The sequence below is a fragment of the Halichoerus grypus genome, chromosome 2 (assembly GCF_964656455.1).
Source record: "Halichoerus grypus chromosome 2, mHalGry1.hap1.1, whole genome shotgun sequence".
Taxonomy (NCBI): Eukaryota; Metazoa; Chordata; class Mammalia; order Carnivora; family Phocidae; genus Halichoerus; species Halichoerus grypus.
Window position 1 is genome coordinate 202,889,499 of NC_135713.1, and position 15,276 is coordinate 202,904,774.

At 49.1% G+C, this 15,276-nt stretch overlaps 1 protein-coding gene across 2 annotated transcripts; it reads right to left on the reverse strand.

Moving 5' to 3' along the window:
• Window positions 1-1,653: 1,653 nt before the first annotated feature.
• Window positions 1,654-14,693, reverse strand: CD300LB (CD300 molecule like family member b). 2 transcript variants are annotated; one of them, XM_036079019.2, is made up of 4 exons: window positions 14,326-14,504; window positions 8,471-8,800; window positions 6,908-6,995; window positions 5,245-6,253 (listed from the first exon to the last, which is right to left on the reverse strand). In XM_036079019.2, the coding sequence occupies exons 1-4, from the start codon at window positions 14,363-14,365 to the stop codon at window positions 6,109-6,111; spliced, it is 603 nt and encodes a 200-aa protein (XP_035934912.1). In that variant the 5' UTR covers window positions 14,366-14,504; the 3' UTR covers window positions 5,245-6,108. The 2 variants fall into 2 exon arrangements, with proteins under 2 accessions (XP_077922159.1, XP_035934912.1); XM_078066033.1 differs by lacking the exons at window positions 5,245-6,253; window positions 6,908-6,995 and adding an exon at window positions 1,654-3,845 and having other exon boundaries at window positions 14,326-14,693.
• Window positions 14,694-15,276: the final 583 nt, after the last annotated feature.

The following is a 15,276-nucleotide window of genomic DNA, read 5'->3' on the forward strand; positions in this document are numbered from 1 at the left end:
AAACTTGTCCTTGACCTCGGCTTTCTCCCCATCCAGCTCTGTCTCCTGAATCATCCAAACTATTAATTCTTTCTTAAAAAGGAAGTAGCTTTTCCCATGAAACCAAGGTGTAAATCGCATAGCTAATTCCCATGAATTCAACTTTGTCTTGGGGACTAGGCACAGAGGATTTTTTTTTAAATATATTTTCTGTTTTACCTGCCAGTGTAGACAAACTCCCTTCTGAGCCCCTTTCCAGGTCTTTTCTGGTCTGCCTTCAAGTAGTTTAGTGTTAAATTGTGTCTTCTATGAGAAGCAAGTGTCCTAAGGGGTCTGTCCTGTTGCCCAGATCTTCCGGATCTCCTCTCTCCTCTGTCTGGGAAGAGCTTTCAAAGAGTCTGTGTGGTCCTGGCTTCTCCCTGACTTCACCAAGCCCTTCTTCTTCATCGTCTTCTTCTTCTCCTCCTCCTTCTTTTTTTTTTTTTTTTTAAAGATTTTATTATTTGAGAGAGAGAGAAAGCATGAGCAGGGGTGAGAGGCAGAGGGAGAAACAGATTCCCTGATGAACAGGGAGCCTGATGTGGGGCTCGATCCCAGGACCCTGAGATCATGACTGAGCTGAAGTCAGATGCTTAACCGACAGAGCCACCCAGGTGGCCTTCACCAAGCACTTCTGAGAGTGGACCGAGGGCTCTGAGCGAACGTTTCACCAGCAGGGTCTTCTTGAATCCTTGTGATCACTCTATGAGACAGGATCTGCGGTCACCCCCATTTTACAAGTGAGGAAACAGATGGTTAGTGAAAGCAAATGGTCCCAGGTGGCAGGCAAGGAAGCTGCACAGCTGGGATGTGAACTCAGGTCTGTCTGATTTCAGAGGCCATAATGTGAACCATCACCCTATAGAGTCTCCCTCACAACTTCCTTGTCTTCAGATGTCTGTTTTTCACTGTGCCTGAGCTAAAGATATCCTCTTTTCTCTTATCTTGGTTGACATTTCTTGGTGACTATTTAAAACCTGTTAGTAAGCTTCTGGTTCATTGTAAATGCAGCCTCCCCTAGCTTCTCATTTCCTTGTTATGAGAATTTCTGTCTATTGCAAACATTGTGTGCAGGCATACTGGACGACTGGCTGAAGAAGAGGGTAATTTTTCTTTTTTTTTTTCCTTTTTCTTTCTTTCTTTCTTTTTTTTTTTTTTTTAGAGAGGGAGAGAGAGCATGTGTGCATGAGCAAGTGGGGGAGGGACAGAGGGAAAGGGAGGGAGAGAGAGAATCCCAAGCAGGTTCCATGCTCAGCGTGGAGCCCAATGTGGGGCTCAATTTCATGACCCTGAGATCATGACCTGAGCTGAGATTAAGAGCCAGGTGCTTAACCAACTGAGCCATCCAGGTGCCCCAGGGGATAATTTTTCTGGCATCTTAGATGATACACAGCAGGTTCCAGTGGCAGAAGCTTTGGGAATCCAGGTGTGATCTGTGTCACCCCTCAAAGCTCCCCATGGGAGGACGGAGACCCAAGAGCCCGGGGGCAAGTGAGGCTAGGTCCCACCCCAGAGGAGGCTATGGGTCAGCCAGAGGAAGGAGGGGCTGTCTCCACAGTTGCTTTAGAATCTGAGATTTATTTTTCTCCCAAAGTTTTCAGTATCTAATGCAAGGTCTTCATCTTCTCACTAGTCTTTTTTTTTTTTTTCTAAGAGACTTTATTTTTCAGATCAGCTTTAGATTCACAGCAAAGTTGAGCAGAAATACAGAGTTCCCACATGCCCCTGCCCCAGCCCAGCCTCCCAACCATCAACCTCCTGCTCCAGAATGGTACATTTGTTACATACGATTGATGAGCCAGCATTGACATGTCATTATTACACAAGAACATAGTTTACATTAGGACTCACTCTTGGTTTTGTACATTCTATGAGCTTAGACAAAGTGTGTCCATGATTACGGAATCCTACAGAGTACTTACACTGCCCTAAAAGTCCTGGTGCTCCCCCTTTTCATCCCTCTCTCCTTCTAATCCCTGGCAACCACTGATCTCTTTACTGTCTCCATAGTTTTGCCTTTTCCAGAATGTCATATAGTTAGAATCATACAGTATGTAGCCTTTTCAGATTGCCTTCTTTCATTTAATAATAGAACTTTATGGTTCCTCCATGTCTTTTTGTGGCCTGATAGTTCATTTATTTCTAGTGTTGAATAATATTCCACTCTCTGGATGGACCACAGTTTATTTGTTCATTCGCCTACTGAAAGATGTCTTGGTTGCTTCCAAGTTTTGGCAATTATGAATAAAGCTGCTATAAACATTTGTGTGCAGGCTTTTGTGTGGACGTAAGTTTTCAGTTGATTTGAGTCAATACCAAGAATTGCTGGGTCACATGGTTAGAGTATGCTGAGTTTAGTGAGACACTTCCAAACTGTCTTAAAAGTGCCTGTACCATTTTGCATTCCCATCAGCAATGAACAAGAATTTCTGATGCTCCACATCCTTGCCAGAATTTAGTGTTGTCAGTGTTTTGGAATTTGGCCATTTTTTTTAATGTTTTTTTTTTAATTTAAATTCAATTAATTGACATATAATGTATTATTGGTTTCAGAGGTAGAGGTCAGTGATTCATCAGTTCATATGATACCCAGTGCTCATTACATCATGTGCCCTCCTTAATATGTCCATCACCCAGTTACCCCTTCCCTCCACCCATGGATTTTGGCCATTCTAATATGTGTGTAGCAGTATCCTATTATTATTTTAATCCCGAGCTGGGCTTTCTCCATCAGGTCCAGTGGTGGCTGCCACAGGAGAACCCATGATTTTCCTCCTTAGTTGCAACCTTTCTCTTCAGTGATAAAAGGAGAGCAGTTGATATGAGAGCCTGCTCTTGCATTTCAAGCCAAATGTATAGAAGGAGACACCAAGGGGCTCCCCTCGTTCATACAATATCAAACAATTCATCCATGTGCCCTGAAAACAGTGCTTCTCATTTCCTTGTTATAAGAATTTCTGTTATAAGAATCTCTCCCCCTAAACCCATGCTGTGAAGGCTAACAGGGAAGAGGCCTGGGGTCTGGGCTCCCTAATCCTCTTGCTGGAAGGGCACCATTTGCTGCCCAGCATCATCTCCATCCCAGCTCCTAAATTGCTGGTCACCTTACTTTAAACCTTTTCTGAGCTTAACCCCCTGCCCGCCTCCTGCCAGCCCCGACTGGGTTCATGGATCACCCTTGAATCTGTGCAGCCCCATGATTGGGACCAACTCAGCATGGCCAAGCCAGGAGGCGTCCTGAGGGTGGAGGCCAGTCTCAGGTCCCAAGAGATGGGACCACTGTCCAGTGGGGAGCTGGGAGGAAGATTTTGGGGAATTAGGACCAAGGCTGCTGTTCCCATTGAAAGCATGGGTTTGCGGCCAGGTCAGACCCTTACCCCTTCCTTATTCATCCACCCATGCATTCCTTCAACAAATGTAACTAAAGTACCTGTTAAGTCCGGGCACTGTACCTGGATCCCCATTCTGGGTGGAGACTTGACTCCCAGACAGCCTGGGTGCAGAGCAGGGGGACATAAGCAGACCAGCTGTGGGGATCTGGAAAGCCTAGGGCCAGTGGAAGCAGGCATACCAGTGAGCTGTATGGGGAGATGCTTCAGAGGATAGGCGGAGGGTGCTGGAAACTTCTTCCTTTAACCTCATTTATTAAGAAAACACCATTCAGGACATATCTAGCATCAAGAAGAACGAACGCCACATCCCAGGTGGAAGTAGTGGCCCTTCCCACCGTGGTGTCCTTCCCGGGGCGGGGGGGTAGGGGCTGCTGCTTCCCCTGACCCCGACCAGCTTCTCCCTGCTCTTGATGAACTTCCTCTGTGGTTGCAAAGCTGCTCAGAAGTCAGGGAGAAAAAAACATAAAAAAAGAAAAAAAAGGAAGTAAGAACCCACAAGGAGGAACTCACGGGGAAGGAGAAGTTATGCTTTCTTCTTAAAAGAGCAATCGGCTCCTGCTCTCTCCACTTCTCTGCTTCCACTAACTCCTGGTTACGATGTGTGCTCGAGCGAGCACATGAGGAGCTGTACCAGTCTAGAGCTGTTTATGGGCACAGGGGCTTTGGCACCAGGCTCCTAGTGGAAACACATTTGCTGGAAAATGCTATCCTGCCCCAGTGGTTAACTTACAATTTCTGTCTTTCTCCCTACCCCAGACAGCGGGTGTTAAGAGGCAAGTTTTGCTTCACCATATTCATGGGAACCCAAGAGGAAGTTTCCAGAAGTGTGTGTGTGTGTGTGTGTGTGTGTGTGTGTGTGTGTGTGTGGTGGGGGTGGTGTTCAGGACAGGCCACAGATGCCTACTCCAGTGCATTCTCTTTCATGATGTCATGAGAGTAACAACCCAACCACAGAATCTCCAAAGACACAGGGGTCATTGAATATCAACAGTAAGACACTGGGAAAAGCAATTGCCAATGGCCTTGCACCCATTTGGGCCAGCTGGTGAAGCTGCTGGGCTCTGGCTTTGCCCCCCAAGAGCTGCTTGTCACCCGAGTCTGGTCGCATCTTGGGGAGGCTGGATCCAAGGAAGTAGTCACAGAGAGGGACCTTTGGAGCTGGTGGACTAAGGACCTTGGTCCCCAAACAGGGTGACTCAAAGGCTCTTAGTCTGGCTCAAAATTTATCCTCTCTGAGCACAGTGGAATTTTCAGGCCCACCACTGACCAGAGCCCTACACCCAATGAAAGTGGGAGAAAGTTTCTCATTGACTGAAGGACAAAGAGAGAGGACTCTCGCTTCCCTGTGGGGAGGGGAGGTTCCAGCTACCACGCTAGGGACAGGGATTCCTGTCTCCTTTATCCCCTGGTGAGGCACCTTCCCATGACCTCCTGAGGCTGAGAACCAAGGCCTACATATAAGGACAAATAAGAGGGTGGGCACATCCTCCCAGGACGTTCAGAGGGAAACACTCCCCATAGAACCAAGGGCTGGGGCGTAGGGGAAAATGGGATGATGTTGCTCAGAGGGCACAAACTTTCGGTTATAAGCTAGGTTCTGGGTTTAGTATAAGTTCCTATAGTATGATGACCATAGTTAATAATACTGTGTTGTATACTTGAAATTTGCTAAGAGGGTAGATCTGAAGTGTTCTTCCCACATCAAAAAAAAAAAAAAAGGATAAATATGTAAAGTGATGAGTGTGTTAATGAAGTAGGTTGTGGTGTTCATTTCACAAGGCGTATATATGTTAAATCATCACTTTGTGACCCTTTAAAAAATCACATTTACACCTTAAATATATACAGTTTTATTTGTCAATTATAGCTCAATAAAGCTGCAGGGGCAAACAAAGGGAAACATTCCAAACTGGTGTGTTTGTGTGTGTTTGCATGTGGGTAGACACATCTCAAATGGGGCTATTCCTTCTCACGGGAGGTGGCGCTCCCTTCGGTGGAAGGACCCATGGTCCCTAAGGTGTAAAGTGACCAAGTCCACCCAAATGGACAAATGAAAAAAATGTCATTTATCACAGACATTTTTAATTATTAAGATTATTGAAACAAATTAATTATGAAGATTATTAAAATATCATCATGTAGGGGAGGCCACATCATTTCCCTCAGATGGTTTTCCTGACTGCCCTCCCCAACCTTGAAGTAGTTTCTGAGGCCCATCTTGACTGGCTTAAGAAAAAACCCTTATATATCAGAAGCTCAGACATAGAGCGGGCTGGGCTGGTCTCAGGAGTGAAGGAGACCAGGGCGTGGGCAGGGCTCCATCTCTCTGTCTCTGTCTGCACCCCTATTGCTTCTCTCTGTGCTTCAGTCACTCACGTCATGCCCCAGCTTCTTCCAGCAGAGAGGACGCGGCTTGGGTCCCACCCCAGCAGCTCCGACCATGAGCCCCAGCCCCACGTTGGGTAGGGTGGGGCATTTGCTACCCGAAGGAGTAGGAAAAGTCCAGGGAGACATGACACCTCAAGAGGGCCCCAAGTTGTGTCCCTGAGCTGTGTAGAGCTGAGAGGGTGCCCGGCCAGCCCTTCAGCGCCTCCAGCCTCAGTCACTGCCTCCCGAGGACCCAGAGGCATTTCTTCCACGGCCTATGTCTCCTCTGGAAATGGGGTCCCAGGGCGGAAGATTCCGCTCATCCGTCTGTCTAAGGGGCTGTGTCTCTGACGAGATCAGAGGACAAGTTCATACAGATGGACGGTCTCTGCTGAGGCCCCTTCAACCAAAGGACAGCACCGACCAATGCGAGCAAGATGGGCACCTTCAGGAACACCAGGAGAATGTAGTGGTGCCTGCAAGAGGGGACAGAGCCGTCAGAGCCCTAGGCCCCCCCGGCCCCGTCACTCCCAGTGCCCTGACAGTGGGGAGCATTGGCCAGCCCTGCAAAGCCTGTGACCCTGGGCCTGGCAGCCCCACTCTGAAGACCCCCGTGAACCTGCTCAGTGGCTCAACCATGAGGGCTCCTCGGAAGGAACTTCACCTTGTTGGTTTTGCTTTGCTCTGGGCCCACCTTCCTTGCTAATTGCACCCCCTGCAGCTTCCCTTTCCCGAAGTGCATCTCCGCACCTTAGGGTCGCCCGCGACAGGCTGTGTGCCTTTGCCACCCCGAAAATGCCAGTTCCAGGCGGCTGAGCCACGCTCCTGCCCCACGGCACCCGGTGCCTTGCACCGTGGGGATTTTGTCTTATCTCCCCTTGGCACGCTCGAGGTCATCAGGGCTTTTTTTGTCAACAACTGAATATAGAGAAAGGTTCTGCAGAATGGCTTCCTGGGGAGGGTGGAATGGGGAGATGGGGGGTGAGGGGCAACACGGGCAGGAGCGAGTTGGTGGGGGGGTGGCTTTGGGCCTTGAGCCTGGCTGTGACAGCTCTGGCGTCCCATGAGGGTGCAGACGCAGAGTAAGAGAGGCCCCAGGTAGGGGCAGGGTAAGGACGGCCACCACTCACCTGATGTAGGAGTCGGACAACACCCCTGCAGGGCCGCTGGTAGTTGTTCTAGAGAGCAGGCTCGCCCAGGTGCTCAGAACCATGCCCACTAGACACAGGCAGAGTCGGTCACAGGTTATGGGGACAGACGGGGGCTCATGGGCGGCTCCCAGGGTCCTGCCCCCGCCCCCTCCGGGAAGCCACCCTGCCCCTGGACTGGGAAGCTGGATATAGTCCCCAGGCTTCTCCCTTTCTGCTGGGTTTTCCTTTTCTTTTTTTTTTTTTAAGATTTTGTTTATTTATCTTAGAGGGAGGTGGAAAGACAGAGGGAGAGGGAGAGGGAGAGAATCTCAAACAGACTCCCCGCTGAGCACAGAGCCCAACACGGGGCTCTATCTTACCACCCTGAGATCATGACCTGAGCCGAAACCAAGAAGCAGATGCTTAACAGACTGTGCGGCCCAGGCACCCTCTGCTGAGTTTTCTGAACCACCACTTAGTCGCTTTCCATCGACTCGGGTGTGGCACGAAGAAATAAAAAGGAAACAGGAGCCTGCACTCTTGCTCTGGGAGGTGCTTCTGGGGAGAGAGATCTGTCTTTCCACTTCTCTCCACTTACCCCTCTAGGTGGGACTTTAGCCAGGGGGGAAACATTGCTGGTCCTCAAGCAGTGCCTGAGCTGGGCTCAAGGACATGTGGTTCTGGAAATGGAGTGCCCAGGTATTGGGGTGATAAGGAAGAGGAGGAGGACTCCAGAGGGCTGGTGAATAAGAGGGCACATTCTGGTTCAATCGTGAGCAATGGCTGTGATAAATTAAACATCTTTATGAGAAACTATGAAGACAGTTTGTGATCGGCTACTTGGTCATGGATTCCTGAGACCAGCTTGGCACTGAGTGTCCATGACCTATTTTTTAGTTGAGTCCTGGGCCTGAGGAGACCCCAGGACAGCCAGAGGGGTCCCTGATGTTGGCATAATGATCAAAGCCTTCCTTTCTCCTTACAGCAACCACTGTTACTTGAGCCCCTTCCTGGGTTCCTCTAATTCCTTGCTTGTTCTTATACTGCCAGGGAAAGTAGTGGGCAGGGCGGCTGGGGGCCCAGAGAGGAGGGGCACTGTCGAGTGCCCAGAGCTACTCTGTGTTGGCCAGGTTCTTGAGGTTCAGTGCTGGGACACTCTGGGCTTCCCCAGGTGTCTCCCCTGCCCCTCTCTGTGTAGTGACGGGTCTGGAGTATGACTACCAGTGACCACTGCCTGGAGCAATGCCCTGGGATCCAAGGCATCCAAGGTCCACCCATACATCTGATGAGAGACTGTGGGGCTGCCAGGGTTGTGGGTCCCCAGGAGAGCTGGCCTGGGCCATGGGCAATGAAGGTGGGGTCCACGTCCCCACCCCTACCCCAAGACCTGCCAGCCTTGCATGCATCAGCCAGATGCCTCAGGTGACCTCAGGGACTGTGATGGGGACCCTGTTCTCAGGTACTCAGCCATTTCTCTTCTGCCCTTGTGGAGGGGAAGCAGAAGCCCTCACTCTTTCTGTCCTGAGCATGAGGGCCTCACTGCGTAAATGAGAAAGTTCTTACCTGGGTCAATGGTCACTTTGATAGATGTCCCAAGGTCGGGTCCATGTCTGCTAATCCCACACCAGTAAGTGTCTGTGTCATCTCGCCTGACGTCCTCCATGGTCACAGTGAACAAGTGGTGACTCTGGTTGTCCCTGATGGACACACGGTCTCTCTTCATTACTTGCTCTGATCCATTGGTTTGAACAAGGATCTGGCATGATATCCAGTCTGCTCCGCGACACCACCACTTCTCGTAAGTCTCCCATTCTGCTGTATAGTGACACTGCATGCTCACCGAGCCCCCTTCTAGACCCCTCACGGACTCTGGGCCTTGGATGGAGAAACAGCCTGGAAAACAGAATCCCAAGATACAACTCCTACCACCTTGAGCCAGGCCTGGTCTGGGAGCCCCATGGGCTCAAGTGGCCCCAGATTGGTGTCCAGGGATGGAGCCAGGGTCCGGGCCTTTGCAGCCACCTCCTAGCTGACCCCAAAGATCTGCCTCCTCTGTCCAGCTTCCCCATCAGCTCCCGCAGTGATAATGTCCAGCCTCTTCGGTCCTCACTTCCCTGGTCCTGCCCACAGTGTCACCACTCCCGACTTTCTGACACTGTCTTTCTTGGCTTTGAAACTTCGTCCTCATCCACTGTCCTCCTTCTCCGACTGCTCATCTCTGAGGCCTCTACTGATTTCTCTTCCTCCCTCTTTAAATCTTGGTGCAAAAATGATATGTTGGTAAATACTTAAAAACTAGCCCTCTGGGAAGAAAATCTCCATTTGTAGCATTTTCCAGTTTCTGTAGTGTAAATATTCCCACCCCGGTTGATCTCAGGCAGTCAGTGCAATGTCACTGGACACACAGCTGAGAAGAGTCAGTTCTTGTAAGCCAGTGTGAACCAGCCCCAGAGCGCTGCAGGGGGAGCCCAGGGGTCCCTCTCCAGTCCTCATTTTATCCCACTTTATTACACCCCTATGGAGGGATTCTCCCTTCCTCTGATTTTGGTTATTGCCAACACGCTGATGGTTCCCCAAATCCATGTTTGTGGTCCACATTCTTTCCTTAGCTCCAGCCTACTGTTTCCAAATACACACTGTACATCACTACCCCAAAGTCAATAGTCATAGGACTAAATCCACCCTGAACTTGGTCTGCTGCAGTATTTCCTCTCTCCCTTGGAGGGCTCACGTGGCGGACTAGCAAAGGTCTGTGGGGGAGTGGGACGGGTTAGGGACAAGCACAAGTGGAAAGGGTATCGTGCTGCTCTGGGGATTGACTCCAGTCAAGCTGACCATATGTGACTGGACAGACACTCTTTGTCCTTGGCAATGAGCTCTTGTGCCTTGATCACATGGAACTGAACAAGCAGGGAGAAGCAGAGAAACACAGTGGAAGCATCTCCTGACTGTCTTAGTCCCAGAGCCTCAGGGTCAGGCCAGGGGGGTGGGGGTTGTCCCCATGGGGCCGCAGGAGTCAGGTCTGTTGCACCAGGAAGGTGCTGGTGCTCTTTTAGTTCATTTGAGGTTTGTATTTGTGCTCAGTAGAATTATGCTCCCCAAAGATGTTGACATCGTAATCCCAAGAACGTGTGAGGTGGGGCAATTATCCTGGGTTATTTAGTTGGGTCCGACGTCATCAGAAGGGTTCGTATAAGATGAAAAAAGAGTTAGTGTCAGAGTCAGAGGGAGAGTGGAAGATGCTACGTTCCTGGCTTAGAAGATAGATAAAAGGATCGTGAGCCAAGGAATGTGGGCAGCCTCTGGAAGCTGAAAAAGGTGAGAAAGCAGATTCTTCCCTAGAACCTCCAAAGGGAATACAATCTTGCCTACACTTTGATTTTAGCCAGTAAGACCATTTTGGACTTCTGACTTTCAGAACTGTAAGATAATAAATTTTGTCATTTCAGGCCACTAAGTTTGTGGTCATTTGTTACAGCAGCCATTGGAAATAAACTTAGTATTCCACCAGCAGAACTAACTCTACTCTCTTCAAACCAACAGCGTTACTAGCACACCTGACAAAGAACTTGGCATCTCCATTGATCCTGTCCTTCTCTTCTCCCTCTACAACTGATTGGCTAGCCATTTAGTCAACTCTACCTCAAAAATGCTTCTCAAAATGATTTCCTTTTTTCTTCCCCTACTGTCACGGTTCGTGATGACAGCATGACATAGCAGAAAGAGAGTGAATTTGGACACAGAAGGCACGTCTACCACACACTACTTGGGAAATCTTGGGTAAGCTACTTCACCTCCCTGGGTCTTGCTTCTCTATTTGTAAATTGGCTATGCTACTTTCCACTTTGCAGGTTGTTGTAAGACTTGGGTATGTGTCAAACCGCAGATACTCTTTTGAAGTATCAGTGAGAGCCTGTCACCAGGTCAGGAGCTCATCTGGTGCCTGGATCACGGCCGTAGCATCCAGAAAGGCTTCTCCAGCTCCTGTTGCACTCCCTTCTTCAATGTCCTCTGCATGTCACTGCTGGAGTTACGTGCTGAAATTGTTCCCACCTTGTCCTCAGCTGCACTTGTCATGAGCAGGATTTCAGGATCTCTTTGGCAACCACTCCCCAGTGCCTCAGAATGATTTAAAATGCTTTTGTTGGGCATTCAACTTCTTTTTTTTTTCCATTTCAGATCCAAGTTCTCTGACTAGCACCATTTCCTGCTCCTCCCTGCCTTCCACTGGACCTTATAACCCACCCCCACTTTTCTCTTCCTCTGAGCCTGATGAGCCTTCCCAGGCGCTATGGTCACTGCGCATGTCCTTCCTTCCACCTGGAAACCCTTCTCCGAGCCCAGCCTGCCTACTGATCACCTTATTCCCTTTCCCAACTAGAATTGCTTCCTCCCGTTGCTCCATGCCCTTATAGGAACCTGAGTGCCACACTGGTATTTTGTTACCATTACCAGTCTCTCTCTCTCTCTGTCTCCCTTACTAGGACGCTCTGTCCTGAGGGGCAGAGACTTTGGGTTTGTGTTTTCTCTCTTCTCCAGCCCCAGTCCCCATGTCTTGCATGGTATCTGGATTCTGGAAGGTATCAATAAATTTTATGATTGTTTTTGAGAAGGCGCTGGCTGTCATGATCTTGGACATAATAATTTTTATTGTGGCGTGGACTATAATTTCCACACCAGGGGACACTGAAATATGAGGCTGCTAATTGCAGTGCTAATGTAACACGCAATAGACTCTGGAAGCAAATTCAAACACAGGCTAATAAATTACCGTCCACCCATACCAACATTAAAAGAAAAAGACAAATCACAAATAATAATAGGGAAGATGTCCCAGATACATTACTATTAGGTTTTTTAAAAGTTGCCTAACAGAGTGTTTGGATTCCTTTTCTGTGTTTTTCTGTGGTGCATGCATAGAAAAAATTGAACACTAAGTGTTGTAAACTCTTAACAGTGGTCACTGCTGAACCTGGGGTTTGGGGTGAAGTTTCCCTTTCTAAATCATATATTTCTATTATGTGTAAATGTTTACAATATCATTAACTGATAAAAACAACTAAGAAAAAAAATTTTAATAATTGAAAGGACTCAATTAGGAAAAAGATTGCTAAGAGACAGTAATTGATGTCAATGAAAATCAAATACAAGAGTTGGCAGAAAGGGTGGTTTTCTTTCTTAAGACAACAATAGCAACAACACAGCTACGATCCAAAGCTGAGGGTCAGTTAGATGGTATTTTCCAACAATCAAAAATAAGATTAGAGATGTTGCTGCTTCGAAATAGAAGTTTCATCAATCCCAACTTTGCTAATTTAATCTGGCAGTAAAGCATTCATAATGTGATTTGGCTTGTTTTTGAACAAATATGTGGGAAGTTTTCATAAACACAGACTGTGATGGGGAGAACTATTAATCAGGTCTCTGTGTTTTGTCGAGAGTTGGTCTGATTGAAGGTGGAGATGCTAGGATAGCAGTCAGCTGGGAGCAGGACTCAGGAACAGGGCCAATGGGTTTTAAAAGCATAAGGCTATTTGAATCTCAATTTTTCCTTTCCCTGACTCTGAGATGTAACCTCTCTCCTTCACGTCAATCCTTCGGGAAAGTTTGCTCCATGTGCACCACCCTTGTGTGAATAACCTTGTGTCAAAGTCAAGAAAATAGTTGAGCTCCCTGTCTTGGCTGATAGCAAGGCAACCAAGGGGAGAGCTCAGAGCAGGGGGCGTCATGGGGCATGGGATGTGCAAAGGGGTTGGAATCCACCTCGCTTTGCACTGATGGGGCAGGGCATCCCTGCTGGTGTCCCCACACAGCCTTCCCAGCTCAAGTGCTGAAGAGTAGTTGCTGGTGTACAGGTCTGTGTTCCCGTTGCCCCACTTGCAAACACTCACTGAGCACCCATGGGTCTGTCTTGTTTCTGCAGCCAAGCCACCCTGCCCAAAGCCACAGAACAGCCACTGTGGGTCTCAGCCTTCATCTAGGGGAGAAGACTGTTTGGATCGGTGTGTGCATATAAGGGACACTGTGTGTGAGTGTGCGTGTGCACGAGTGTGTGTCTAACACTACATGAGTGTGTGAGCACACAGATGTGAATGGGGGCATGACTGCATATGGGTGTGTGCATCTGACTCCATTGTATGAGTGTGTGGTGTGTGGGAGCCCAGGCAGTTCACCTTTCCTCTTGGCCTCTGGGTGAGCTGGATGTTGGGGTTAAGAGAGAGAGCAGATGGGGGTCTTTGAATTCAAATGCAAAGCTAGAGTCCAGGGGGAGAGGCAGACATTCTGAACTGCTGTCCTTTGGGAATTCTGGGCTGTTCAGAGTCCTGCCTAAGGGGCATAGTGGTCACAGAGAAGCCACCCGTCTACAGGTATCATCACGGGGCTTCTGTCACTGATAAAATCAGAAATGGCCTTGACAACTTAAGAATGACCACAGCCCTTGTCTATTTACATCTGATCTGAATAGCAGAGTCCCCCAACATTACAGCTAGGAAGGGCATCAGAGACATTCCATTCACATCAGAAATCCAGGTCTTAGAACAAGGAGGGGGCTTGCCCATGTCATGCGCTCTTGTCAGGACTGGAACTCCAGTCTCCCAACTCCCTGGCTATGCCCTTTTTTGGGAACCCCTGTGGACCAGTCTGTTTTGCTAGAAAGTCTGTCTCCCGGCTCATAGAGAAGGCTGGGTGTGACCCACATGCACAGCATACATTGTGCAAACTTTTGGACTGACCCTAATGTCCTCTCGGTGTGTGTAGTAGCTTTCCACAGAGAAGATACATGACCCCCTCCCATCTCCCTCCTGGGTTCCTGAGCAATTTTCTCTTTGAAAGTCTCGGTTCCTGGGCATGGCGTCCAAGGTCCTTCTTAATCTTGTCTTGTGCATTTCCAACCTCACGGCCAACCAGTCACCCCAAGGCCCCTTGCACACTGAGGGCCTCTGTGCATGAATGCACCACCCTTTCTCAAGCCTCCATGTCTTGGTCAAGCAGTCCGCTCTCCCTGGAATGTTCTTCTCCCTTCTCTGCTTGACGGGTTGATCCATTTCTTCAAGGCTCATCCAATGGATGGTGTCTGTATGGCTTTCTGTATCTCCTTCAGCCAGACCTGCTTGGGCCTCTGAGCACCCCTCCATCAATGCCTGCCATTGGGTTGCTCTTTATCTGCACATCTCACCCACTGAACTGTCTGGGGTCCCCTTTCTAATGGCCAGTCCTGTTCCTTTTTTCCCTTCAAGTCCTCAGGGCCTGGTGAATGCCTGGCACAAAGTAAGAACCCAGCGTGCTTTTGCTGAATTAATTAACTAAACCACCTCTCATTTCCCCAGATATGACACCTCCCCTTCTGCCTGGGATAGCTCTCGGTCCCCTGCCCTGCCCCAGGGGGACCAACTCCCCAGAGCCCCCACCGCACTCACCTGGGAGGCTGAGCAGGAGAAGAACTAGCCACAGCCGCATGGTCCTGGCTCCCAGGCTCCTTGCCCCTCTGCCAAAAACTGGAGAGCACACTCGGATCCCAGTTGGACTCTCACAGCTCTGCCTGAGCCCAAGCTTGCACTTTGTTTGGATTGCCTTTGAATTTCTGACCCACTCACTTCCTTTTGTAAAGTATTTCCTGCTTTTAATTATTCAGCAAATTGAGTGTCATTTCTTGGAAGGGCTGGGGCACAGGACATAGAAGTCACTGCCACATAGGAAAGAGGAAACCGGGCTGTATGGAGTGAGGAGGGGCAGGGTATGTGTCTGCAACAAGGGCAGACCAGGGGGCATCTGGCCTACGAGGCTTTGGGTCCAAGGGGTACAATAGTCTGGGTGTCAACTCCAGAAATGTTTCTCTACCACAGCAATGGGTCCCAACAGCAGGAAACAGCACCTCCTTCCTACTCAGGTGTCACGTGAGCAAGCTTGCCATACTTGGAGATGCGTTTGTTCAGGTGTTATAACCAAGGGCATAAAAGTGCAGGCTGGGGGTGCCTGGGTGGCTCAGTCGGTTAAGCGTCTGCCTTCGGCTCAGGTCATGATCCCAAGGTCCTGGGATCGAGCCCCGCATTGGGTTCCCTGCTTGGGGGGATGCCTGCTTCTCCCTCTCCCACTCCCACTCCCCCTGCTTGTGTTCCCTCTCTCACTGTCTCTCTCTGTGTGTCAAATAAAGAAATAAAATATTAAAAAAAAAAAAAAAGTGTGGGCTGGAGGATCAGACAGACCTGGGCTCTAACCCTGAGCACCACTTACAAGCTGTGTGAGCATGGACAACTTACTGAACTTTTCTGAGCCTCAGTTTGTGTATCTGTAAACTGGGTTATGATGGGAATAACAGAAGAGTTGTTACGAGAATTAAGTGAGAAAAAGCGTGTGAAGCTCTGAGGACA